This window comes from Falco rusticolus, chromosome 1, assembly GCF_015220075.1.
Source record: "Falco rusticolus isolate bFalRus1 chromosome 1, bFalRus1.pri, whole genome shotgun sequence".
NCBI lineage: Eukaryota > Metazoa > Chordata > Aves > Falconiformes > Falconidae > Falco > Falco rusticolus.
Window position 1 is genome coordinate 7,252,552 of NC_051187.1, and position 27,314 is coordinate 7,279,865.

Below are 27,314 nucleotides of genomic sequence, written 5' to 3' on the forward strand. Positions count from 1 at the left end.
CCGCCGGTCGATGGGCGGGGGCGGTGCCACGGGGCCCGCCCCGGCCCGCCCCGGGGGGCTGCGGTTCCCCTCGGCCCCGGCGCCGGGGGAGGTGCCCGGAGGGAGGGGCGGCGGGGGCTGAGCGGGGACCCCCCGGCTGGCAGCACCCAGCGGGTGCTCAGCTCGGGGCTCATATCCCTCCGCACGCTGCCTGGGGGTCGTCGCTGCCCCCGGTCCCCTCCCAGGCCGGAGGGGGGTGGGGGGTGTGCGGTGCGGAGCCAGGGGATGGAGCCTGGCTTCTGCCGCTTTGCAGGGGGTTTTGGGGGGCCAAGGGACCGCGATAACACTGAGAGTGGTACCTCCGGCTGCACCTGCCCGCTCCCTTCCCGAGCCCCTGCACCCCCACATCTCCCCCCTCCATCATCTCGTTTTTCCAGACTGCTCCATCTGCCTGATCCCAAGCGGCACAACGCCCCGACGCAGCCCCACGCCCTGGCTGAGAGGAGCTTTGGTACAAGGCAACCACCACCACTCGCCCCACTTCTCTCCACCGGCATCGCTGGGTGCCCAAGCCCCGTGAGTCACCAATGCATTTCCAGCCCTACCCATTCAACCAGTTATCAGTTACTGCCTCGCCAACAGCTCCGGGCACTCCCTGCCTGCTGTACCCTGCTGCTCCCGAGGAATTGCAGAGCTACTCCAGAGCCCTGAGATGCCCTCACCAAAGGGCGAAGGCATGGGCAGGTGCCCAGGCGAGGAGCGCTGCGGTGCTGAGCCCTGCTGAGCGCTCGGCCACGGGAGCAGCACTGCTCCGCTGCAGCTGATGCTGAGGAGGTGACACATGCACCACTCCCCACATAAAATGACTGATGGCTTTTCTGGGTATCGCCTGCAGCGATGGCTAAAAGCTCATTAATCCTTGGGAAAAAAGGCTGGGGTATAAATTTGAGCCTGGAAAATGGTCTGTGCCTTTGAAATACCATATAGGCAGTAAGATACAGTGCTATCAGTGCTGGCCTGAGACATGGCCAGTTTCTGGCTCAGCCGTGGACCTGCTGGGTGATGTCTGGGAGGCATTTTGCAGCTCTGCCCAGGAGGAAACTGGAGTTGAGTGTGTCTGGACACTGTGTCAGCACCACGACAAGCGCAAGGGCATCGATATCGGCCTCAGAGCGGTGAATCTCAGGCAGCAAAGCCATAAACGTGCTCGTAACACAGCTGCATAGTGAAGCACTGACTGCAACCAGACCTCCAGCGATAGCTACCTGATTTTAGAAGCAGCAAGGATTTTCCCCAACGTGCATCTTGTTCACAATGAGTTTCTTTGGTGGCAGTGGTGACAGTGTTTTCTTTGGTAGGCAAAGGGGCATTTTAGTCTTTGAAATATGAAAAACTGGCGGTGGCCAAAGAGGGGACACCGAGTGAGGCAGACCAAAAATCTTCAGAGGGTCTGGGGATGGTCTCCAGCCCCTGGCTGGCGTGCCCAGCTCACGCCCCCAGGGTCACAGCAAGGATCCTTAGGTCAGGATTCGATTGCCAGTATTCATCCTGCTTCCCTCGGCGGTTCCTCCTCCCTTCTCCTTGCTGGTGGTCTGGCAGCCTTCCTCTAGCAGACTGCGCAAATGTGCCCCGTGGTATGGTTTGTCTGTCTCGTGGAGGTTTGAAGTCTTTTTGGACGTGCACAGGTACCTCTATTTACATGTCAGTCCCACTAAAATGTGTAGCTAGGTGAGTTTATGCATTTCCACAGACGATGTAAGGCTGTGTGACATTTGTGGCCAGAATTTATCCTTTCACCAATTCAGCACGGCACAGAGCAATTATCTTTGTACTGCAGGAGCTTGGTGTTGTGTAACCACAGAGAAAAATCCCCAGTGCCTGGGATCCAAACCCCCTCACCTTTAATAAACAAAAATAAAGCAGTTTTTCAGTTTGATCTTCCCACATTCCAGTCATTATCCCACAGGGTGAATCCCGGTTAGGTATTAAACCAAGAATCATGCAGAAGTTAATGTGAGCTTCACACTTGGGTACATTTGTTCGAGATTGTCAAAGCAAAGGCAGCCTCAACCGTAACACTTCAGACGCCATCAAGTAAAGCATAATTTCTTTCTAATGAAAATTTTAAAATCTGCCTTTGAGTTAACCACAAATAAGCAGTTTTGTGACTGATCTACACCTTCGTTTCCTTCTCGCGTAAACCAGAAAGAACAGATTTCAGTCTCCGCAGAACTGCAGGGACAAAGGCCTTTTCCAGAGGTGCAGGGGATCTTACTTGGGTCCCCCCCAAACCCCTCTGGGTTTTGCCCTTGGCAGCAGGACAGTGCCTGGCGCCTCCCAGCTGGGGAAGGGGACTGGGACCAGCTCCCTGTGCCAGTCCCTTGCTGCCTCGGGGTGACACAGGGCTCGAGCAACCTTGGCACGTGTGCTGGGAGATCCAGCAAGGAGCGGCTTCCCCACACCTCCTGGGAACAGGGTTTTTTCCTGGCCCTTCCTTGGCCTCCGAATGTTGTGGTGACACGGTGACATGCTGAGGGACGGGCCCGATTCTTACATAAGCAGACCTTGCTTTTCCCAAGGGAGGGCTCTCTGATTTCAGCTCACCTTCTGAGGAGCAATAACCTGCCCCGAGAAACTTCCGTCACCTCCTGGAGGACAGCGCATCACCCTCAGACAGATTTTGTCCTTTCTATGGAGTGAACCCCTGCCAGCGGGTTTGGGGGCCCGCTGTTCACCCCCCTGCACCCTTGGCTACCGCTGTGCTGGGCGAAGGCAGGTTTCAGGGTGTCCGGAGTTCTACCCACAACCTAAGAACCAGGGGCAGGTGTCCTGCAGGAGCCGGAGCATCCTTGCAAGGTGCTGCACCCCACGGTTTGCACAAGGGCTCGGGGAATTGAAGGTGACTCCTCACCCTCACCCCGTTACTGGGAAATACTGGTGTGGCTGCGCCCCGGGCTCCTTCTGTGGAGCGCTGGATGGAGCCGGGGGCGCACCCAGAACCCCAGCGGGGCCAGCGAGGCTGTCTGCGGGGGGATGTCGCGATGCGACAGCCCGACAGCGCAGCGCGGGGGCCGGGGCAGCGGCGGCCGCAGCGGTAGGGCCGGGTAGGGGCAGCCGGGGCGGGCCGGCCCCGCACGGCCGGTTGTTCGCGGCGCGGGAGGCAAACGGCCCACACCCGCCGCGGGGGCCCTTCCCTGGGCGGGGGGCGCCTTCCGTCCGCGGGGGGGGTCCCTTCCCTCGGCACGGGGAGGGTGTCCTTCCCTCGGGGGGGTCCCTTCTGTCAGCGGGGGGGTCCCTTCCCTCGGCAGGGGGAGGGTGGCCTTCCCTCGGCGAGGGGTGTGTGTGTCCTTCCCTCGGCAGGGGGAGGGGGGTCCCTTCTGTCAGCGGGGGGGTCCCTTCCCTCGGCACGGGGAGGGTGGCCTTCCCTCGGCGGGGGGTCCTTCCCTCGGCGAGGGGTGTGTGTGTCCCTCCCTCGGCAGGGGGAGGGGGGTCCCTTTCCTCGGCGGGGCCGTTTCCCGTGGGAAGACGGCCGGGGGTCTCGGGGCGCTCCGGGCCGCCAGGGGGCGTGCTGGGGCGGGCGGCTGGCGGGGCCCGGTGCGGACGTGGCCGCGGAAGTGTGTGGCGGGGCCGGGCCGCCCGCAGCGTCTGACGGCCGGGCGGGGGGCACCCGGCGCCATGTCGCGGGGCGGCGGGAAGGGGCCGAGCCTGAAGGACAAGCTGGATGGCAACGAGCTGGATCTCAGCCTCTGCGACCTCAACGAGGTCCCGGTCCGGGAGCTGGTGAGCGCCCGCCGGGGCCGGGGCCGCCAGACGCGTGGGAGGAGGGGGCTGCGGCCTGGCCTGCGGGTGCTTGTGGCGTCCCGGCCGGGGGAAGGCCAGAACCGGTGGAGGTGGCCAGGGGGACGCCGGAGAAGCCGCAGGGGCTGAAGCAGCACCGGCAGCAGGGCAGGGCTGCACCCCGGGGCTCACCCCGCGCTTTGTTTCTCTTCCAGGCCGCTCTTCCAAAAGCCACTATATTGGATTTATCCTGCAACAACCTCATTTCCCTGCCGGTAAGGTACCAGAGAGCCTTTGTGGGGACGGGTCTGCTGGAAAGTGTTCAGAAAAGATAACTAGTGCCTCAGTAAAGCCTCCCCGGGAGGTTTGGGGCTGGCGCTCCCCTCACCCTGAGGTGGCGGAATGGCTCGGCCCCAGGGCCAGGCCCGCACTGGGGTGGGTTTGGCAGAGGCGGGAGAGAGGAGGCCTCTGTGCTGGGTGGAGGTTGTAGTTTCAGCTGCCAGAGGGTCCCCGCGCTAACACAGACCTGTCCCCAGCAGTGGAGACTTGGATTTGTTCCCTTGTACAGCCCTACATCACCCTGGCAGTCAGTCTGGGTTATCTGGCCCACTGTTCTCCATCTTCCGAGGCAGAGGAGGGGAGTGATTTACTTCTGTCACAATTCCGTAGTAAATTAAGGATTTGTGGCTTATGTGACGTGCAGGCACTCTCCACATCCTCCCTAATGAGGTTTCCCCATCAAGGTGCTGACAAGCTTTTTTTCTGGGTTTTGTTTGTGTTCGGTTTTTAGTCAGACTTCTGCAGTTTGATGCATCTGGTGAAACTGGATTTGAGTAAGAATCGGCTTCAACAGCTGCCCTTGGACTTTGGCCGCCTGGTCAATCTGCAGCACCTGGACCTTCTGAACAACCGTTTAGTCACCCTGCCAGTCAGCTTTGCACAGCTCAAGGTAAAACACTGTGCTGGGCGGTTATGTAAAGCTTTGGCATGCAGTCCAGGGTCTTGTGATCCTTCTCAAGTTGATTTCTCTGGTAAAGCATCCATCCTGCTGACTACCCGTTCCAAAATTCAGCTGGCTCTGCACCGCAGCTCAGTGGAAATTATCTTGCTTCTATTGAAGATGTCTCTGCTTAAGCTCTCCTTGTCTTCTGTACCTGTTTCATTCATGTGAAAACTAAGTAGTTCTTTGCTTCTGCTTTGGATCTCTCAAGTAATTGCAAGACTACAGTGCTCTTACAGCCTTCCCTTTATCATTTCCTTCTGCAGAACCTGAAGTGGCTGGATCTGAAGGACAATCCTCTGGATCCTGTCCTGGCTAAAGTAGCAGGAGACTGTCTGGATGAGAAGCAGTGTAAACAGGCTGCTGTCAAGGTAAGGAATCTGCTTTTATTCTTTTTTTCCTTACTTGGCTTTGGTGGTGGTGGTTCTTCATCTTTTAGCTTAGTGAGCTGGGCAGCTGCTGCAGCAGTTTGAAGTTTTGTTTAGCCAGTGAGGTGCAGATTCACTGCACTGACTTCACTGCTTCTCTGCCCATAGAGAGCAAACACTGAGCTGAGTAGGATTCTTGTCCATTAGTGGAGTTAAGAGAGGACTAAATGCTGGTTGCCAAGAAAGTGGAGGCATAATCGGACAAAATAATCCATGTCCAGACTTCTAGTCCAGAGCACAAAAATCTCTGAAGAATTTCTGGCAAATTGTAGGCTTTACGTAAATAGAAGTGTTCTGTGATCCTCTGTATCGGCTAGCACCAGTTTCCCACATTTGTTTTTTAATGAAAAGATCTGTTTCTTAACCACAAAGATACATGTGGGAAGGTGTGAGCTCTCCTCCTCTTGGGAGCCATACCTGTAGGGATAAGTCAGGGGTGGTGGTTGGCCCCAGCTGACTGTCCTCAGCTACACTCCAGCTGTTCTGTATTGAACTGACTGTGCAACGAGCCTTCTGCAGAGACCTCAGGTTGTTTTCTTGGACCTTGAAGGTACTGCAGCACATGAAAGCAATCCAGTCGGAGCAGGATCGCCAGCGGCAACGGAAGCTCCAAGCAGAGCGAGGTAAGCACCAGGAGCCCTGACATGCTGTCTGCTGAGGACTGTTCTCAGTCTCTCTTAGGTGCCCAAATGGACTGACTGCCATCTAACAAACTGCTAAAAGTACATGCAACTATGAAAATCCTGAGGACTTAGGGAACAGTGGGATAGAAGGGCTGGAGGGAGAAGGATAGCAGGGGATAACTATGAGATTTCTTGCCTGAATGATAGTTAGCTCTCTAGATGGAATGCACTGTAGATTACCTATTAAAAATACAAAAGAACAACAAAGGATTTATTTTAAGGGAAGCCTAATTCTGAGGGAGCAAAATGCAAGGTATGTCATGTAAAAAAACCACCCAAAGATAAAAGAAGAGAATAGTTACTTGATTGGTTTCCTCTTCCTGATTGGGAACAGATAAACAGGTAGTAAGGAAGAAGGCAGTCACAACCCTTTACATAAAAGGAAAAAAATTCCTATTAATCCCCAGAAATGGAGAAGAAGCGTGAAGCAGAACAACGAGCAAAGGAGGCTCAAGAGAGGGAGCTGAGGAAGCGAGAGAAGGCAGAAGAAAAGGAACGCAGAAGACGGGAGTATGATGCTCAGAAAGCTGCAAAACAGGAGATGGAAAAGAAAACTAAAAAAGAAACTGTGCAGATCCGAAGTAAGTGGTAGCCATTTTGGGTGGGATTGCATCAGATTTCATCACATTGTGATGCTGCCAGATTTGCTTTCATGCAGCCTAGGTACCGGGAAGTGGTGGAAGTGGAGCAGGGGGAACCTGTATGACTTCTAGTAAGCGCTACTGGTGTTCCCTTTTCCCCTTAATTTGTGTTCCTGGTGAGCTGCTGAGCTACAAGAAAGTTCAGCTGTTCCTAAGGAGAACTTACCTCCACTCATTTCTTTTTAAGTGTACTGACCTGTATGTGCAAAAGCAGGTCTTGTGTTCCACAAAGGTGCTTTACACCCTCTTCAGTGCTGACCATGAAACTAAATTTCAAACTTTTCATCCTAAACAGTTAGATCCTGCACATCTACTTACTGAACAGTTAAGTGATGAAAATTCATGACAAACGACAGCTGCAGCACAGGCTGAAGTATCTCACCCGAACAGCTTGTTTCTGAATGTAGACTATTAAAAAGATACTTGATGTATTCCTCACGTTCTCTGTCTTGTAAACGCCCTCATTACAGAGCCCGCCTCCAGTTCTCGTCCTGCTCAGCCACCCCGGCACAAGCACTCCTGGTCGCGGTCGGTGCTGAGAGTCCTGCTCTTCGTGCTGTTCTGCATCCTCTGTACTTTGGCCGCCTGCAAGCTGACAGAGCTGCAACGTCAACCCCTGTGCATCAGCGTGAACACTCTCTATGAGGATGTGGTAGCCGCTCTTCAAAACCATAAAACCCTGCAAAATATGCTACAACAGAACTCGCAGCAGTGATTGTCCTGGACAGGCACTTGCTTCGTCAGCATCTCCTTCCACCATCTACGCAGCCAGAATTCCTATGGAATTGTGTTCTGATGAAACTGCTTTTAATCAGTCAGCATTGGTTTGCTGCTCCACTCCACCCAGAGCAGAGTTATTGTTCAGATCATCTTTGCCATGCATGTTTCGCAGTTGGCCTGTAACTCCCATTATTTGCCCACATTAACCTAAACTTGCTAATACTTCTTACCTCCACGGGATGTTTACCTAGATGGTGAGACACAGAAAGCTACCGATCTGTATGAGTGGAAAAAACCAGGCCTTGCGTTATCTGGGTGCCTATAGCTCTATCCTGGAGGTAGGAGGGTTTTAATACATATCCATTCCTTGCTCTCATTTCTCTTCGTGCTAAAATTGGTGATACAGCTGTACGGGAGTAATATATTAAGGCCTACTCCAGGACCAATTACAAGTGCGCAGGGTGGCTGCGCATCCGTATGTTGGAGTGCAGAAGCTGATGCACTGTTGAAAGGAGCTGAATTTTCAATACAACAGTTTTCACAGCAGTTTGTCTGAACTGGATGTTTATGTTGCTAACGCAGTTTTTTCACTCGGGTATTTCAGAAACTGTCAAAAATTATTTCAGAGTACGTGAAGTGGAGTTAGAAATCATTATTTTAACCAGCTAGTGCTGACAAAGCAGCTGCAGCCGCGGCAGGCAGCACTGGGTGGCACTGTGGCAGCAGCACAGGAGCAGACAGGCCAGGGCTTTGCTGGGGGAAGCTGTTGGGAAGGCTGGGGGGTTTGGTGGTTTGCACCTAAAGAAAACTCACCTGCACAAATGAATTTATAGTTCAGAGAAATCCCGAGGTCTGTCATATCCGTAAGAGCTTTGTGAGCACTAAAATGCAGCGTACGCATAATGTGAAGCGGAGGTTTCAGAGAATATCCATGCGACAGACTCCACTGAGACATCCTTCATTAGTTACCAGAATTGCTCCCTCCCATCTGATACCTGCGATTGTTGCTGCTAAGAGCAGTGCCACAAGGAAACAGCCTGTAGCATTTCATCCCAAGGTCATCAAGGCAGTAAGCTGTCACCTTTTTGTAACCTAATGGTAAAACTGTGATTCCCCAAGTATCACAGAAAAAAGCGACAGCATGAATCAGAGGAGGGAAGGGCTGCCTGCCTCTGGCTTAGCAGCTTGTGTTGTTTTCTGAGCTTCCTTGAAACAGCTTTAGGCTTTGCTTTTGGTATTTAACTCGTCACATTCTTTAAAAGTTCCTTGCTTAACTCTCCAGAAATGCTCAGAAAAATGGCAAACAACATTCAAAGCAATATTTCCTCTCTGCAGACATTCCTGCCAGCATCTGTTGCTTTGCCGTCTTAAGCTTGCAAATGCCAGGCTAATAAGATTTACCAGTTCAGGTCAGAAGCGTGCTACTGGCCAGGTAAGGGCTCCCGCCAAATACCTGCTTTTTTCTTCAGAGTCATCGTGGTTCCAAGGGGTAACTTCCACACACTGGAAGCTTAATTCACTCTGGGCACTCATCTCTGTAAGTGCTGCTGCTGCAGACCTCAACTGCCCTTGTGTGCCTGTCCACAAGTGCTAATGGCTTTGTGGACAGGCAAGCATGTTCCCCAGTCTAAGTAAAAGAAAGCTTTTTCTGCCAACTGTTTAGACCTCATAATTCCAGCACATACAACCAGATTTCAAGACCCTCAATAGATTAAGCCATCTGGAGACTGAATCAAGGCAGTCTAAACTTATACCTGAAAATTGGTCTTACTCATTCCCATCTGCCACAGTGGAAAACTGAGAGTCTTATTTTGTGAGGTAAAGTTCTTCCACCTCACTCGAGCAGGTGCTGGGGGGCGCAGCACCATGTTGCTTGAGCATTAGGATTTCTCACACTGGAGGGAGAAGGTAACTACTTGCAGTTTAGGCTAGCAGTAGAAAGTATTCAACACATGGCATACCTGTCTATATTCCAGACAACATGTTACAAAGCAAAGTTTATTATTCAAAATTGTTTATTAAATAGAAGGAATTATCAATGCTATAAACAGTGTCCAATTCACGTTCTGATGATGTTCACCACCTTTCTTCTGCAAACTCCAGCCGTTCAACAATTTCATCCAACCTTCTTCTGCTACAATAAAGTCTTGAACTTGGACCTTGAACTTAACGTGGACCTTGAACTTTAAACTTGAACTTGGCACAATAACTTAATTATCTAAGCGTTTCTTCCCAGAACAAAACTGAATACCTAAACCAGTCAAACTGTAACAGCCTCATTCCCTGGGGCTATGGATTGTAATTCAAATAGAGAGAAGGGTTGTAGGAAGTGGTCTGCTGATAGATCTGTCGGGAGAGGTATGGTCTAACTGCCTGGAAGGTCCCGCCAGCACCACTGCACGAAGGGATGTTCACCAGCAGGTTTTCCCGCTCCGTCTCCGAGGTTAATCTGCTGTAGGCCTAAAATCAACAAAAAGGAACAACAGTGTCATCCATTTGGATACATTGCTCAAAAAAAAGTAATCAAAGCTAGGCACCTGTGACTGCTCTACCCTTTCACAACATAATTTTTCACCTGGTCCCTCCCTCACCAGGTCTCTTTTGTGAGCTGACAGGCTGATGTGGAACTAGTAGTGCTCCCTCAGGAGCCTGCTCTGTACAGCCAAAAGCAACGGGTGCCAAGGCATCCGTTCCTTTGCTGCCTTACTAAACATCTCCCACAGAATCATCATGTCAAATACCAGTTACATTATTTCTTCCACGCCTTACATTTGTTGGCTGTCCGCGCACAGTACTCTGTATTCCTGAGGCAATCTCACCTGGTACAGAAGCTGTGGAGAAGGGAAGGCAGCTGCAATAGCCTCAGCCATCGCAAAGTTGACCTGCCTAATTTGTTCTAACTGCCTCTTCCAAACTTGCAAGAGACCATTTACAACGTGATCCACCTTCGGCCCTCCACAGCACCCCGGACCCGAGTAGAAAGGGAAGTCCGTCTCCTCTTTTGCTCGCCTAGGGAGAACAAAGAATGGGAAAGCAAGTAAGACAATGAGGCTATGAAGAAAACCCTATCCCTGCATCTGTCATTGCATTGGCGTCAAATGCTGAAAGTCTGACCCTATTTTCTTTACATGCATTACCAGTTTCCTTGCTTGAGACCCAGATTTCCTCCTGAAAAGGGAAACAATCCTGTACTTGGGAGCCATCCTGACACAAGCCAACATGCACACAAAGTGGTACGTTGACATGAGAGAATTCCCTTTCTGTCAACCAGTTAAAAATTGTGGTCCTGAAGTACAGCCATGTAGCTGCTGTTCCCTCCAGTAACTGTGAAAGTGCAGCCTCTACGAAGACATGGCCAAACCTCATCTGCCTGCTCACCTGAATGGTGCTTCAGCTACAGCTTTTGTGAACATGGTGACAAATTCTCCGAGCTCCTCCCAGCTCTCAAACATCTGGATTTGGACTTGTTTGGACACCTGCAGATCCACTAAAGCCTGTAAACCACGAAAGGAACAATTAATCTTGTCACACCAAACAGCACTCTTGTCTTGAAACAAAAAAGGGTCACAGCTTCTTGTTACAGGATAAGACCAGCCACTCTCTCCCCATTTTGGGAACAGTTAATTTAAGGGACTGAAGTATTTAGGGGGTGGTGTGCCTCCTGCTGGTTAATACTGGTTTAGTGACATTCCAGCTGCCACAGCTCTTCAGTGGCAAGCTCTCATTTCGTGTAGCCCATTTCTTGGAACAGTGTTCAAAGAAGAGATGATGGCTGCATGCCTGTTTTACAGGTACTTACTTCTTCCACATCCCTTCTGGTTATTCCCGGATTTCTCAGGCTTCCCTGTTCCTCTTCTTGGTTTACACTTGCTGCCGCCTGTGGTGGTTTCTTTTTGACTGAATTCTGAGAAACCCAAGAAGAGCAAAGTAAGGCTGGGAACTCTTTCACAGGTATTCCCCAGTGGTCACTGTGGTGACAGGCTGGAGGGGCCTTTGCTTGTGTGTCTGTATAATAGGGGAATAGTTCTGTGTGGGATCACCCCTGAGGCTCCAGCCTTTGCTACAAGGAGTTAATGTAAACGCCTATGGCATTTGTCAAGGCCAGAGACAACACAGAAACTTTTGGAGGGAAAGAAGTTTAACCTGAAATATTCTTCTACTCCAACGACTGCCAATGCGATAATTTTCTGAGGCATCGCCTCCATCATGTAAGTCACGTAGCCCGACAGGGTCGTAAGCTGTCCCGCAGAGCCCTGGGCCACCTGCAAAGAGCAACATAAAAAAGAGGAGTTAAACCATTCTGAGATGCACATGCAAGTGCATCAACCTACGGCTCTGATTCTGCAGATAGGTCTGCAGATGAAAAATTCGGTTGGCGCTGCTCTTTGGGGGCAAGCAGGCAATACTTGATCTGGTATAAATTATGGCAGAAAATTTAAAAACCGTCACACTCGATCTGACCATGTTACCTCTTCAAAACTGTGTGAAAAAATTGTAACTAAGAAAGCAAGCTGGCCAAAGCTTTGTATTGTACAACCCCAGTGGTTTTGATCCACCGATGGCTTCCAAAACCAGATTTCTGGTTTACTGAAGCCATGGCTCCATCCACATCAAAACCTTCCTGCCGTGCAAGAGGGATGGACACCACCACTCTTCTAGCAAGGCATGTTCAAGAGCACAAAAGTTATAAGCACTCTTACTTGTTTGTAATTGTAAACCATGCCCATAAAATCCTCCAGCTGAAGCACAGTCAGGACACGTTCTTCTTCTACGCATTCAGTTCCTGCATCCACCTGTTCAGGATATGAAAACAGCCAGACCAAGGGTGTGTTTATAATTCACTCAAACCAGTGCTCCCACTCAGAGGCAGGGAGAAGACAAGAGGGGTGCTTTATTTGGCCTGCTAAATACAATGACTAATGAGTGTAAATAACGGGGGTGGGGGGGGGAGGAGGGGGCAAGAACATTGAGATTTTGCTTGCACACCTGAATTTTTCGCCTCCAGCTGATGCTGCACGGAATAGCTTGACTAGCCTCCACACAGCAATACTTTTCAGCCTGCAGAGCCCTGAGGACATGCACTCCACCTGCTTTCTGTAAGAGAACTGAAAGCAACGCACAGGTCAGGCCTGCAGAGCAGAGACAGCACCCAACACAAAGGAGGTGCAGGCTGTGAGGACAAGTACCTGGATCTATCACCACGGCAATGCGTTCCTGGCTCCTCCCTAGCTGCTGGGCTTGTGGCATTTGAGTACGGGCATTCTGCTCCCTCCGCTGCCAGGCATCACCGCGGGCTGCCCCACTGCCCTCCGCACCAAGCCTTGCCTTCTTGGCGGCGGGGGCTTCTTCGAGGAACCCGCTGCTGGCCGTGGAGCTGCCAGGCTGGCCTGAGGGCTCGGAGGGAGAACCCGCCAGCAGGCACTCGCAGAGTCTCTTGGCGCCACGGGGGCTGTTTCGGTTGCCATCGAACACTTGTCCAGATGGCACCTGGGCTACCAGCAGGCTCCCTGCTGCCGGGGGCCAGCAGGTGGCTACCATCACTCGGGCCAGCTAGCGCCTCCGCGTCCCTGCGCTGGCGGGGGGGGCTCAGCAGCTGCCATCCCTGCTGGCACAACACACTCATCCTGAGAGCCTATCACGTAGAGGGATGAAATTCCTCCTCATCCTCATCCTCCTCCTCCTCCTCATTCTCCATGAACACACCCTCATCCTCCTCCAACAGATAATTCTCATAATATCCGTAGCCGTACTCATGCTCAAACCCATCACCCCCATCTTCCTCACTGTCCTGCTCTCGCTCTCGCTGTCCTGCTCCTTGCCCTGTTGTCCTGCTCCTCGCCCTCACTGGTCTCCTCCACAACCACTTTGACCACCATCCCCTCCCGGGAGAGGCAGTCGGGGGCTGCCCCTGCCTCCGGCTGGGAGGCCGGGGGTGGAGACGAGGGCGGCATTGCTGCCGGGTGTAGCAGGGAGGTTCCGGTAACCAGCCCGTCTCAGACTCCGAGTCGCCGAACATGTCGTCGAAGATGACGTCGAAGCAGCGCGACGCTGCCATGGCTGCGCACCCTGCCGCGTCGCCCAGGCAACTGAAGCCCCAAGGCTGCGGCGCCCGCCCCTTGAAGAAACCTCGGCCCAGCTCCTATTGGTCCAAACCCGCCGGCATTATGATGCTCTCGGTCGGACCAATCACAGGCCTCCGCTCGCTTCCCAGCGTTCCCGCGGAAGGATCTGGCCAACCACAAGCGCCCCGCTTACGGCCCGGCCGCCCGGCGGAAGGAGAAGTGCTGCGGTGGGAGGGAAAATGGCGTCGCTGTGGCGGTTGTGTGAGTGCGGTGGTATCTCCCGCTTCACCCCTCCGCGGGGTGGGCAAGGGTCCGGCTGGGGCGGAGGCAGCGAGTCGGAAGGGGTGTCCTGGGGCGGTTACTGCTGGTAGCTGGGGGTCGGGGCCTTGACTTTTACCTCAGGTGGGGGCTGGGCGGGGGCCCGAGCGCTACCCCTGCGCGGGGCCTTTGTGCGGGAAGGGGCCTCGGTAGGGGCCGGGGTGCCGCGGGCCAGATCTCTGGATCCCCCTTGCACTGGAGAACCGCCAGGGACGAGGCCCGCACCGCGTCTCGGCGCTGCCGCTGGATCGCCGCTCCGCAGCGGAAAATTCAGCCTGGGGCAAGCAGGTTAATGTGCGCTCGGTGGAGACCACACACCCGGCGGTGCGGCTCTCCCTTGCACAGTGCAGTAGGCAGGAGGCTGTTAAATCCACTTTTTTAATCTAGAAGTGCTAAAGACAAATAACCTCGTGGCTTTTTTTTTTTTTTTTTTTTTTTTTTTGCAATATCTTGACGTTTTTTCTACTGATTTCCAATGTGACTTCAGTCAAGTTACAAGCTCTCTGTCTCAATTGGCTCTAGACACCAGCTTTTCCCCATGTCTGTTGCTTTGAGGTTCATTTTTTTGCTTGCAGACTTCTTTTGTGCAGCACAAACTGTAACCCTGGAATCAACCTGTTGAAGGTTTGTTTTGACAAAAGGGAATTGGACTATAATTTTGTACGATTTGTGTATATGAAACTGTAACTATCGTCCATCTTTTCCTACTTCCCTGTATTTTTTTAAGTCTCAGAGCCTTTCTTTTACTTAATGGGTAAGCTCTTGAAGTTAATGTTTCCTTGTAGAGCAATTATCCTTTTTGCAGCAGTATTTCTAGCTCTCTGAGTATCTCTGGCAATTTTAACTGGTATTAAATTCATCCAGTGGTTTATTCAGGTTAAGGAAACATGAATGTGATGATAGCCACTGTTGCATACTGACCTGCTGCTTAGGGGCGAAATAGAGGGAGGCGGAAAAATTGGATTTGCCTACTAACTTCTTTTGCATGAAAGGACGTACTGAAGAGACTTACTTATTTTTTTAAGAAGAGCTAATTATATCTCAGTCATTTTTAACAGAAGTTCATGAGAGGCTCAGATTTATTGATAAGAAAACCAGTGTTTTCTGTCACTGTCTTTTGTATAAGGAAGGAGTTTGTGGTGTGGATATTTATGTTCCAGAGAAAATCAGTGTCTGTAAAGACTGATTTTTTTTTTTTTTTTCTTCCTCCTTGACTTGTCCTGATTGTAACTCAAGAATTTGCAGAAAATGCTTTTATTAGTATGTTCAGGATAGCTATTTTATATATATATATATATATATATATATGATATATATAATATCATAGAATGGTTTGGGTTGGAAGGGACCCTAAAGATCACCCCGTTCCCCCCCTGCCCTGGCAGGACACTTCCACTAGCCCAGGGTGCTCCAAGCCCCGTCCAGACTGGCCTTGGGCACTGCCAGGGATGGGGCATCCACAGCTTTTCTGGGCAACCTGTTCCAGTGCCTCACCCCTCTCCTAGTGAAGAATCTCTTTCTAGTATCTAACCTACATCTCCCCTCTTTCAGTTTAAAGCCGTTCCCCCTTGTCCTATCACTACATGCCCTTGTAACAAGTCCCCCGTGAGCTTTCTTGCTGGCCCCTTTAGGCACTGGAAGGCTGTTCTAAGGTCTCCCCAGATCCGTCTCTTCTCCAGGCTGAACAACGCCAACTCTCTCAGCCTGTCTTCCTAGGAGGGGTGCTCCAGCCCTCTGAGCATCTTTGCAGCCTCCTCTGGACTTGCTCCAACAGGTCCATGTCCTCCCTGTGTTGGGGGCCCCAGAGCTGAACGCAGTACTGCACAGGGGGGGTCTCACAAGAGCAGAGCAGGGAAGGAGGATCACCTGCTTGCCTTACTGGCCATGCTTCCTTTTATGCAGACCAGGATTTGGTTGGTTTGCTGGGCTGCAAACACACATTGCTGGGTCATGCTGAACTTCTCATCAACCAACACCCTCAAATCTTTTTCAGGACTGCTCTCAATCCATTCTCTGCCCAGCTTGTAAATGTGCTTGGGATTGCCCCAGCCAACATGCAGGACCTTGCACTTGGCCTTGTTGCTCTTCATGACGTTTGCAGGGGCCCACCTTTTAAGCCTGCCAGGGTCCCTCTGGATGGCAAGCCTTCCTTTGAGCGTGTCAGCTGCACCACAGCTTCGTGTCATGGGCAGGCATGCTAGGGGTGCACTCAATCCCAGTGCCCATGTTGCCGACACAGATGTTAACAGCACTGGTCCGAGCAGTGACCTCCGCGTGGACATTGAGCTGTTGACTGCAACTCTCGGGTACGACTGTCCAGCCTATTCCTTATCCACCAAGTGGGCGACCCATCAAATCCATGTCTCTCCCGTTAAAAGACAAAGATGTCATGCGGGCCAGTGTCAAAAGATGTGCACAAATTCATTAGTTGCTCTTACTTTGTCCGCCAGTGCTGTAACCCCTGTCACAGAAGGCCACCACATCTGTCAGGCACGATTTGCCCTGAGTGAATCCATGTGTTCTGTCATCAGTCATCATCTTATTTTCCATGTGCCTTAGCATAGTTTCCAGGAGGATCTGCTCCATGATCTTGCCAGGCACAGAGGTGAGGCTGACCAGCCTGTAGTTCCTCAGGTCTTCCTTCTTCCCTCTTTAAAAATGAGGGTTATGTTTCCCCTTTTCCTGTCAGTGGGAACTTCACTGGACTGCTACGTCTCCTCAAGCACGATGGACAGTGGCTTAGCCACTTCATCCGCCAGTTTCCTCTGGACCCGTGGATGCATCTCATCAGGTCTCATGGACTTGTGCACCTTCAGATTCCTTAGATGGTCTTGAACCTGATCTTTTACAGTGGGTGGTTCTGTATTCTCCCCGTCCCTGCTTTTGCCTTCTGTGACTTGGGCTGTGGGGCTGCAGCATTTGCCTGTGAAGACTGAGGCAAAAAAGTCATTGAGTACCTCGGCCTTCTCCGTGTCCTGGGTAACCAGGTTTCCCATTTCCTTCCAGAGAGGGCCTGCATTTTCCCATCTCCCTTTTATCATGATGTACCTATAGAAAGTTTTCTTGTTGCCCTTGATATACTTGGCCAAATGTAATTATTTCGGGGCTTTAGCTTTCCTAACCTGAACCCTGGCTGATGGGGCAGTTTCTTTGTATTCCTCCCAGGCTACCTGTGCATGCTTCCACCCTCTGTAGGCTTCCTTTTTATGTTTGTCCAGGAGCTCGTTGTTCATCCATGCAGGCCTGCTGGTGGTTTTGCCTGATTTTCTCTTTGTTGGGGATCCATTGCTCCTGAGCTTGGAGGAGGTGATCCTTGAATATTAACCAGCTTTCTTGGGCACCTCTTCCCCCCAGGACTTGGTACTCTTCCAAGCAGATCCCTGAAGAGGCCAAAGTCTGCCCTCCTGAAGTCGAGGGTAGCAAGCTGGCTGTGCACCCTGCTTGCTGTCCTAAGGATCTTGAACTCGACCATCTCATGGTCACTTCAGCTTGAGCTTCACATTCGTCACCAGCCCCTCCTTGTTGGTGAGAACAAGGTACAGTATAGCACCTCTCCTCATTGGCTCCTCTGTCACTTGGAGAAGGAAGTTACCATCAACGCATTCTGGGAACCTCCATGAGGACCAGAGCTTGTGAACATGCAGCAGCTTCTGTCTGTAGAGGGCCCCATCCATGCAGTCTTCCTGGTCAGGTGGCCTCTAGCAGACCACCGCTATAATGTCACCTGTCCCTGCCCTCCCTTTAATCCTGACCCATAAGCTCAAGGTCAGTTACTCACCCATCTCCAGGTGGAGCTCCATGGCAACACCCCCTCCTCGTCTCCCCTGCCTGTCCTTTCTGAAGAGCCTGTACCCTTCTGTTCCAACAGTCTACTCCTAGGAGCCATCCCACCACATCTCTGTGATGCCAGTAAGATCACAGCCCTGCAGGTGTGCACAGGTCTAACTCCTCTTGTTTATTCCCCATGCTACATGCATTTGCATAGAGGCATTTAAGTTGGGTCCCTGAGGAATCTTGACTTCCTGGCTGGAATTCCTTTGTGCTGCTCTTCAGGTGCTTTCCTGCTGACTTACCATCCCTCTCCAGGCTCTGGGCATCTCTTGCTGGCATTGGCATCAAACTGGTAGGAGCGGGAGAGACTGAAGTTCCTCTCCCCAGAAACTTTAGTCTAAAGCCCTTTTCACTAGCTTGGCAAGCCTACGACCGAAGATGTGCTTCCCCTTCTCTGTCAAATGGACCCCATCAGCCCCCAGTTGAGCACTCAAAGCGAGTCCCGTGGTCCAAGTGGCTGAACCTCTAGCTCTAGCACCACTCCTACAACCATTTGTTGGTTCACCACATTTGACTGGCCCTTGCAAACCCCTTCCCTTTGATCGGGAGGACTGACCAAAAAACTACCTACCCAGAGTCCCTTACCACTACTCCCAGGGCTCTGTAATCCTTGAGACTCCTCACACTGCTCCTGGCTGTATCACTAGTGCCCACTTGAATACGTCCTTATATATTGTCTTGAATTGGAATCTTCTCATTTGTTAGATTTCAAAATATTGCTAAGTAAATGCCATTGAGTCAAAGGGGAAACTGAAACAGAGATCACAACTTGTCTTTTTTCAAAGCAATATAAGGCCAGTCCACAGCAACCAGTAACATTTATACCTCCTTTGACAAGGCCTTGCTGAAACATGAATTTGTGCATATCCTTTAACATCGTTGCCGAGTGTTTTATTCCTCCCTGGGCAGTAACTGTACTTGAGATGTGGCCTCTTTGCTGGGGACTTAGGCCGTGGTGGTCCAATTATGGTTTGTCTTAGAAGTACTTCTCCTCCCTCCCATCCCTGGGCTTTCTGTTGCCTTTAGTTTTAAAGCCTGTCTTAAGTGTTAGCCTTTAAACCTGAAAAAGAATAGTTTTTTTCAGCTGATGTTTTTTTTCCTCCTCCAAACCTAGTTTTAACTACTCCCCAGACAAGCCTGGTTGTCATCAGATGTGCTTCTAAGAAAACTGGAGGCAGCTACAAAAATTTAGGTGGTCGCAGCCCTGGCAAGCGCTATGGATTTAAAAAAGTAGACGGTAGGTCTGAGCGTCTGCTGAGTCTTATTGGCATTTCATTGGGTTCTTCACAGTTTCTCCCCGGGTACTGGTGTCAGTTGTTATTTCAGGAGGAGGTGGCCAGGGCAGCTTCCAAGAGAATGGAAAGGGAAGGTTCAGTGAAACCTGGTGATCAAGGGTAGCCGCCGGCAGGAGGGCAGGGTGAGTCAGCCTCCCTCCCAGATGGGCCTGCGAGCGGCCAGCTGAAATTGCCTGCAGAAAACCTCCTTTGATTCTAACTTTGCCTCTCTGGAGCGCCTGGGAGGAGGGTACACTGTGGGACACGTAATAACTTAAGTGCACTTTCCCCCCATGCTGTGGTGAAAAGCTGGGCATTTTAGGTGTTTACAAAGGGGAGAATTATGAGGCTGAGCAGAAGCCAAAGTACAGATTCTTGCAGCCGAGTGCTTAATAATTATTAGCTTTGCTGATGAAAACTTATCCATGTGAAAGGTAATAAAACAAATGCCTTCAGCAACCAGAAAATGCCTTGTACCCTAGAAGTAATCTTTTCAAAGCCTAGGATTGCTTTTTGCCATTGTATATCAATTGCCTTTCGTTTCTCCCCAAGAGCATTTCTGTTTATATGCTTTTAGCATTTGAAGTAATTATTTCTTAGAAAATTCCCACAGAAAGCTGGGGTTTGGAACAGTTTGTGTTCTGCCAGGGCCTCAGGGAGCTCCATTTCTCTGCAGTCTGACTCTGTCACTCTGTTGCAGGTGCATTTGTGCATGCAGGCAACATTCTGGCTACGCAGCGGTTGATACGCTGGCATCCAGGGGCTCATGTAAGTGGTTTTGTATCTCTTCATTCGTTCTCAGAAACAGCAGCCCACAACAGAGTGCTGTCCTCAGTGCCTTCTCTCTCTCAAGCTTGTTCTTAATGCTCTTTCTTATATTCTATGTCAACCTGAAGCTGGGTTTCATTGCCTGGTATTTCTTGGTCACAGAGCTCGCTCACACCTGTGCCCATGTGACTCGGGAAAGGTCTGAAAGTTCTGGAAATCCCAAAACGCTTCTGTAACCTAACTGTGTGCTTGTGCTTCAGGGTGGAATCGGTATCTCCTCCCTTGTAACGAGCACTTTTGCATATGGATTGCTGGAAGCAAGTAGTGTGGTTTTATTTTGAAATACAAAGCAACAGATGCTGTTGAAGGCAGGATATCAAACAAGGCAGGCCAATGATCAGATCTGCTTTAGTGGTGGACCTCCAGCCTTCCCTTTCTAACAGTCCTCATCCTCTTCCAGGTGGGGATGGGCCGTAACAAGACGCTGTATGCCCTGGAGGATGGGATTGTGAGATACACCAAAGAGGTCTACGTACCTCTGCCCCGCAGCAGTGAGAGCAGGGAAGTGATCTGTCGTCTACCCAAAGGAGCGGTTCTTTATAAAACCTTTATCAATGTTATCCCTGTCACAGAAGTAGGAAGCTTTAAACTCGTCACCATGCTCTGAGCCTCCTATGTCACATAGGGAGGGACGGGAAGGAGCGACTGGGACAGACCACCACAGCTGGACTGGCATGAGAGGACAATATCATTCTAGCTCTGAAGATACCAGTGTAGGACTTCTTGCTCCTAAAGCACGTGTGGTCAGTGTTCAGGCACTGGGATTACCTGCCAGCATTTGTAAGAGTGATTAATAAATGCTGTGGGGCTGCTGAAGGTCTTGGCTGTTCACAGAACGTGTTACTTCTGATCATTTAATATCTGGAGCTGCCTTCCTTTGGAGAGCCTGTCCCATTGCGCCACTGGATGAGTTCTCTCTACACTCACTCCTCTGTCAGTACCCGTCCCTAATAATCTCTTCTATTTTTAACTCACTCTTAGACATTACTGTTACATTTGTACCTTCATTCAGAATACTGCAGAACAGATCCTTTTTCACTGGCACCTCAGTCTGCATCCCAGGAAATTATTTTTTTTTCCTTCTAACTCACCTCAATGATTAACTCCAATAGCTGAAAGCATTGCATTTACTAGCCACGTGAGGCGAGTTCACAGTCTAACTCATGACTAATTTTAGAGTGCCTGGTAAGATGCATAAGACTGGGTGGTATTTGAAGCTCAGTGGCTGGAGGTGTATCAGAAAGCCATAATGCAGAAGGCTTCCCTTTTAGTCTTCCAAGTCATTCCGTGACATTTTTGAGTTTATATTGCTTGAAAGAAAGGAGCCCAAATGCCTTGTGGCCAAACTGATCTAATTTTATCTACAGGTTTGTAAATACTATGAAATGTTGTCTCTGCAGTAGAAAACAGGTTATCAAAATCTGTGATGCTGACATTATTAGATTATCTGCTCTGCAGAAGGAAACTGGGTAAACTGGGTCAGCCACGTGTGTCCACCTTTGTTTTATGTTTGTCGTGGAGACCACCAGCTATATTGTCCACACTTCTGTCCTTTCCCAGCTTGCATATCCAGTCACACAGTTCATCTTGGTGGTCAGTGTTTGCATACAGCAGGTGACACAGCCCCTAGAGCCTCTCAGTCTTGAGCTGAAGTCCCCACAAAATTGCTCTCCATCACAGAGGACCACACAGGAGCACACAGCAATGCTCTGATCAGATTGGTTCTGCCTCTCAGGTGAGGAGTCCCACCTGGCAACCAACACACTGATAAAGTAAAACATTTTATAACCTAAGAAAGAAGTGGAATAGCACGACGTGACCACTGAGGTCTGACCCTTGGCACGGCTGGCAGCGCTTGCCTCACGGAGGTGGATATGCCAGCTGCCTGGAGGAGCTCTGGCTGAGCAGACCTTCACCTTGGCTTTGTCCCCTGTGTCAAAGCAAGCAGCTGGTCTGTCTCCTTTGGCCACAGCACGTTTGCCAGAGAAGAGCAAACAGGCACCCCTGGCTGCTCCGCTTGGAGCTGGAGAGCTGGCGTTGGCTCCATGCTTGTCCTTGTGCTGCAGGAGGGACGGTACTGCTGCCTGGGGTCTGACTTGCCTGTGTCTTGGCCGAGTGTGAATCTGGGTGAAGGTCTGACGTTTGGCCGTTCCCTGCAGACCAGAATGATGCCACAGGCACTTCTGTCACTGACGCCATGGGTGGAAGCAGTGTGCTGAGGCCGAGGCCTCACACGGCTGTGTTTCGCTGAGTTTGGTAGCTGACAGGGGCCTGGAATGGGTCTGACACGCCACGTCTGTCCAGGGTCTCGGAGCTCATTACTGTTCCTGAGAAAGCTGGAGGGTGCCTCAAAGCATGCTCATAGGGAGGCGGCATCTATTGAGGAGAGAGGAAGAACATCACAGTGGATCAGCAATAACCAGGAGATTATCCCACCTCTTCTTACAGAGCAGATGACAGGGCTCACAACTGCCACCAGCCTGAACCGAAATTCCTGCAGCCCTCAGAGCAGCAGGCTGCTGGCTAGATGAGGTGAGTGCTTACACTGCTTTTGCAACACAGCAGGGCAAAAAGCCACTGGAGAGGCACATTCCCCCCACTGCCCCCTCACCCTCTCTGTGCTGGGTTCCTGCTCTTCCCTGTTCCCCTTCAAGGACTTGCTGCTAGTCACAAGGCCAGAAAAGCCCTGATTTCTGTTACGAGAGGACTGTTGTTTGCCTGCCTTTGACCAAGGATCGATTACTGGGGTGTATACAAGCACCTACAAACCTGGCTTTCTACCCAGGTTTTGACAGTCTCACTGCACAGCAGCAGGTGAGCCTCTGGGCTGTTGCTAGCCCAGCTCTGCCAAAATAAACTAACTTTCTCTCCGGTAATGAGCAACGGGAGTGGCACAGGGATATTGTGGAAGAGCCCCTGCTGTAGTTCATCCATTGCTCATCTTTGGGGCCTTACTCTCCTGTGCCCTCAGTGCTCTGGTTTCAGGGCAGGTATCGTTAGTTACGGCTCCAAACACCGAGCAGCAAGTGCTGACCATGCCAGACGTTACGGTACAACTTTAAGAGCTCCAGATCCAGGTAAATCAGTGAACCTTTAGTGCTGTGCTCAGGGTTTCAAATGTCTCTGTTTCGCTTTAGTCAGTAAGGGCTTTTTGGTCGACAGGAGGCTCTTGGGACGCTGCTGCAGGACTGACTGGGCAGATGCACTCGCTTGTCTCTGTTCTATTGCAGGAGCGCAAATCTGAAATGTCATAACAGGCAAAGCCTCCTGCTCATAACTAAGCCATAAACACTTATTGAGGAGCATCCCGGAGGTGTCACGCAGGGAGAAGGGACCAAAAAATTATGGAAGCCTTACAGATCTAAAAATAACATTCCCAGCTTGGACTTGCACCGAGGGGATGATCCAAAGGGCCTGCCCTTTCGGCAGCAGCTCTGCCCTGCCTCCCGGCATTTCTGCCAACGTGCTGGGAGAGCTTGATCATTAACCAGCACAATGTACACCAAAGGAGCCTCCTGATACACTCCGTGCCCTTCTCAGAGATAAAGGCTATCAGAGCAAGGCAATCGCAGAGAACAGAGTCCTTAGCTACTGCAAATTGCTGAAGCAAGTCCCAGGTACAGACCAGAGCAGGGGGGACTGCCCCCGTGCCTCTGCCAGCACCCTTGTGCAGGGGAGAGAGCACTCACCTCCTGGGAAGGCTCTGCCCACAGCCCAAACCTCTCGGCAATCATCTGATGGATTTCCCGCTGGCGATCTTTCTTCCGCACGCTCTCGTAGCTTGGCAAACGAGGCTGCTCCCAGGAAGGCAGCTGGTAGCTGCTGGGGGGTCCGACACAGAACAGCTCGTCTCCCTAGAAATGCCCAGCCCAGAAGAGAAAGGTCAGTGTGGCGGTGCCTCTACTGGAAGTTCACAGCCTGGTGCATCTCGAGTTACTTCAGGGTTCAAAGTTGTGCGTGCCCTTCCTTAAACCTGGAGAGAGGAAATCCTCCCTCCCCGGAGGTAATTACACCATGACCTGCTTTGCCAGATCCCAAGCCCCGAGGAATCTGCCTGCCACTTCACACTCAAATACCTCAGGGCACCATGGTGTCCTCTGCGGCACCCCTGCCTGCCCCGCCCCCCAGGTTTTTATGTCCAGGCAACACTTCCCAAAGTTGCTCCTGCTGTCCAGCATCTTCTCCCTATGCCCCAGGAGCTCTCCAGCTCCCCACAGCCACAGCCTCTTTTCCAAGATCATCAGGATCTTCGCTACCGTTTCCCCCCCTTGAGCTCCCATCAGGGACCCAGCTGTCACCTGCACGCCAGGGTTCTCAGCAGCACTCTCCAGCCGTGACGTTCCACACTGGGGACCCACCAGCCGCTGGCTGCTGCTGAAGTAGGGCGGGGGACAGTCCTGGAACGAGGGGTGCAGGAGCACGACGTGAGCAAAGGTGAAATCCCTCCCATCCCACCCAGCAGCAAAGCAGAGCTCAGCCAGCTCACACGGGACAGCCTGGGAAGCGGGACGGGGGAAGAGCGACCTCTGCACATTTGGCTGACACGGCTGTGCCAGCCTCTGCGGGCTGGTTCACCGATGCCAACAGCCCAGGCACCTCCTCCGTGGGCAGCGCAGGGCCTGCACTAAGCGCCTGAGGCAGCTGGCACCGCTGAGCAGCACAGCCAGAGGGCTGGCAGCCTGGGCCGGCTTTCATTCACACTCAGCAGAACCGTCTCTCTTTGAGGAACAACAAAAAAAAACCCAACCCAACCATTCTGCTGGTGTAGATAAGAGCGCCGTCACATGCTCAGGGTTACTGAATTTGTAAACTCTTATCTGCCAAGGTAGTCATTTCAGGATAATATAGCAAGCAAATCCTCAGAGCAATAGCTGTTCTGTTCGTGAATCAAGTTAAACTCGATTCCCTGTCAAGGTGTTGAGCAACAATGAGCCGAGATCCCTGTCATGAACAGCAGCCCTGGAGCCAGAGCCAGGACTGAAGCCATGGGCTGTTCCTCGCTCTCAGAAAAGTCCCATCTCTGCCAACAGAAAACAGCCCAGAGGCTCCCAGAGCAACCAGGGATCTGCAGGGAGGACTACGAATGACAGATTTACTTTTGCTCTTAACAACTTTTGCTCTTAACATTTGTCTCGGCCCTGCAGCGCAATTACAGAAGCCGCAGGAAACTAGGTTGGCTGGGAACACAACTGTTTGTTTTAATAACTGATGAGCAAAGCCAGCGCAACTACACCTGATGAAAAGCTGCCTCACACTACAACTGCTTCGTTTTTTCTGATAGAAACACATCCTATATATGTTCCCCTTCCATTTATAGTTCTTTGCATCCACATCCATCTGTCCACACAGCCCTTTGCTAAAGGCGAGATGCCTTCTCCTTTACCCGCCCACCCGAGCCAGGCCCAGGCGCGGCGGGGGCCCTGCAGCTCAGGGCACATCCTGCACCGCCGCGGGGAGCAGCTCTGCAGGACGAGGAGCACAGCATCGCAGCACAGCATCGCAGGCCAGGCGGCGGGGAGGAAGAGGGGGAGAGGAGCAGAGGCAGCAATGCAGGCAGGGGACACCCCATTCCCACTGTCATTTCTGCTGGGGACTTCCCAGCCTGTGCCAGACTATCAGAACTGCCTTTCACAGCCTCTGCCAGCCGAAGCCAAATGTCCCCTAATCTGCCGGGGCCCCTGGAGCGGCACGTGCAGGTGCAGCCCTCCCCTCGACAGCCAGCCCTGCAGCTTGGGAGGCCGAGCTTTCCCCAGGCAGCCACCCTCACCAAAGCAGCGCTGGCTGAACACGCTGTGCTTTTTTCCATCACCACCTTCCCCGCTTGAAAGCCAACCCCAGGAAATTACAGATGCAAGTGAAAGGGCTTTGTGTCTCCCTGCTCCGCGTGGGGAAGCCTTGCACAAGAGAGCCGGTTATCAGGGATGTGAGCGATGTGAGCGGTAGCGAGTGGCTTTGTCCGCCTTAGTCCTGAGCTTCCAGCCCCCTTCCCCGCTGGGCCCCTTCCCTGTAAAGCGGAGCCGGACACAGGAGTGCGCCAGGGGAGGGGGACACCCCTCGTGAGCTGTGTGGGGAGCTGGGGGGCTGGCTAGTGAGCAGCCTTGGGGATGGTACCCCCAGCAGCACAGTCTGGCAGGGTCGGAGGGATGGATCTCTGGGACAGAGCGGGAACAAGGTCCCACGGCAGCACAGCCTGGCAGGCTTGGATGCATGGATGGGTCGCTGGGACAGTGGGAACAAGGTCCCACTGCCATCAGCAAGCCCGGCCAGGCTACCGGGGACGGGGGAGCCCGGCGGTGCAGCCTCACGGCTCCCAGCGCCAGGGAAGCAGAGCCGGGCGGGGGGACACTCACATACTGGCTGGGAGTCCGGAAGAAGCGGCAGGAGCAGAGGAACTGGCAGCACATGGGGTCCCGGTGGTACAGGAGCAGCAGCAGGATGAGGATGGCCACGATGAAGACGGAGGTGGACACGGCTGCCGGGGAAGGGAGAAAAGGCGACTGAGCCGGTGGCCCAGCGAGCCCAGCGCCCTGGCTGCCGCCCCCCGCCCCTCCGGGCGCCTCGGCAGACCCCTTGAAAAAGCCCCAGCGAGGCCAATGTCGCCTCCGCCCGCCTCGGGCTGCCCGAAGCGCCGCCCTGCGCAGCGCCCCGCTCCTCCCGCCAGACTCGGGGCGGCCTGCGGGGCCGGGGGGGCTCAGCCCATCCCGGGGCTGGCGGCTCCCGGTCAGCACGGCGGTAGGGCGCTCCGACCTCCCGGGGGCCCGCGGCTCCCAGCCAGCCCACCCGGCACCGCCAGCCCCCTGCCGCCGCGGGGGCCCGCAGAAGGGCCGGGGGTGCAGCCAGCGCCCCCCCGGGGTAGGGGAGAGCCGCCTCGCCGGCGCAGCTCGGGGCTGCATCGCAAGGCAACGGCGGAGGCCGATCCCGCACGGCAGCGGTCGCCCCCGCCCGGCCCCGCTCGCGGCCCCGCCACTCACTCGCGGCGATGACGATGGCCAGGACGTTGCTGTCCATGGCCGCGGCCGCCGTGTGCGCCGAGGCCTCGCTGGGGTGCGCCATCCCCGCTCCGCCACCGGCAGCCCCTGCCCGCTGCACGCGGGGCCGGGCCGGGCGGGACCGGGCGGGCGGGACCGCGCACGCAGCGCGGCCGCAGCGGCACCGGGACAGGCCCCGCCCCGCCGGCCCTCATTGGCCGCCGCACCGCCCCCCCGGCCCTATTGGCGGCGGGCGGGGACCGGCTGCAGGCCGCGGGCGGAGGCGGGGCGGCGGTTGCCGTGGCGACGCGGCGGGGCGGGCCCCGGGCGGGCACAGCCGCGCTGCGAGGGCGGCCCCGGGCCGGTGCGCTCCCGCCCGGGCCCCCGTCCCGTCCCCTCCGGCGACAAGCGGCCCTCGGCGGAGCCACGCCCGGGCCAGCGCAGCCCCACGCCGCCCCGTGCCGGGATTACCGGAGCACCACTGGCCCGGCCGGGCTCAGCGGGAGGGGCTGGCCCCAGCGCTGCCCCGCTGCCGGGGAGGGAGCGCCGGGCTGGGCTGCGGGAGGCTCCCAGCCCTCGCCCTCTCTTCCAGCCCCGCGGGCACCGGGGCGCGCCCCTTCATTAGCTAATTAATACCTTTACGGAAGTGCCACGGCAGCGGCGGCACCCGCAGGGCCCCTGCTGCCCGGCCCGGCAAACCAGCGGGCGGCTCCCGCTGCTCCGCGGGGGAAACGCGGGGCCGGGGGTGACCAGGCTTCCCCCGGCGCGTCCCCAACTCTCACCCTCGCGCCAAGCACCCCCAGAG

General features: G+C 53.4%; 4 protein-coding genes across 4 annotated transcripts; 2 read left to right on the forward strand and 2 right to left on the reverse strand.

Annotated features, from left to right (window-relative positions):
- Positions 1 to 3,575: 3,575 nt before the first annotated feature.
- On the forward strand, positions 3,576 to 7,774 carry LRRC59 (leucine rich repeat containing 59). The gene is made up of 7 exons (XM_037407473.1): positions 3,576 to 3,759; positions 3,972 to 4,031; positions 4,547 to 4,705; positions 5,023 to 5,127; positions 5,735 to 5,807; positions 6,275 to 6,448; positions 6,979 to 7,774. The coding sequence occupies exons 1-7, from the start codon at positions 3,655 to 3,657 to the stop codon at positions 7,221 to 7,223; spliced, it is 921 nt and encodes a 306-aa protein (XP_037263370.1). The 5' UTR covers positions 3,576 to 3,654; the 3' UTR covers positions 7,224 to 7,774.
- A 1,420-nt stretch (positions 7,775 to 9,194) lies between these two features.
- EME1 (essential meiotic structure-specific endonuclease 1) lies at positions 9,195 to 12,721 on the reverse strand. The gene is made up of 8 exons (XM_037407484.1): positions 12,415 to 12,721; positions 12,215 to 12,333; positions 11,929 to 12,021; positions 11,372 to 11,490; positions 11,028 to 11,132; positions 10,607 to 10,722; positions 10,048 to 10,237; positions 9,195 to 9,688 (listed from the first exon to the last, which is right to left on the reverse strand). Exons 3-8 carry the CDS (start codon positions 12,002 to 12,004, stop codon positions 9,518 to 9,520), a joined length of 777 nt encoding a protein of 258 aa, XP_037263381.1. The 5' UTR covers positions 12,005 to 12,021; positions 12,215 to 12,333; positions 12,415 to 12,721; the 3' UTR covers positions 9,195 to 9,517.
- A 703-nt stretch (positions 12,722 to 13,424) lies between these two features.
- On the forward strand, positions 13,425 to 20,357 carry MRPL27 (mitochondrial ribosomal protein L27). The gene is made up of 4 exons (XM_037407506.1): positions 13,425 to 13,551; positions 18,554 to 18,676; positions 19,414 to 19,481; positions 19,942 to 20,357. The coding sequence occupies exons 1-4, from the start codon at positions 13,530 to 13,532 to the stop codon at positions 20,146 to 20,148; spliced, it is 420 nt and encodes a 139-aa protein (XP_037263403.1). The 5' UTR covers positions 13,425 to 13,529; the 3' UTR covers positions 20,149 to 20,357.
- On the reverse strand, positions 20,262 to 26,654 carry LOC119157003. Its single transcript, XM_037407496.1, has 5 exons — positions 26,513 to 26,654; positions 25,892 to 26,013; positions 23,840 to 23,938; positions 23,231 to 23,395; positions 20,262 to 21,917 (listed from the first exon to the last, which is right to left on the reverse strand). Exons 1-5 carry the CDS (start codon positions 26,592 to 26,594, stop codon positions 21,771 to 21,773), a joined length of 615 nt encoding a protein of 204 aa, XP_037263393.1. The 5' UTR covers positions 26,595 to 26,654; the 3' UTR covers positions 20,262 to 21,770.
- Between the last annotated feature and the right edge of the window lie 660 nt (positions 26,655 to 27,314).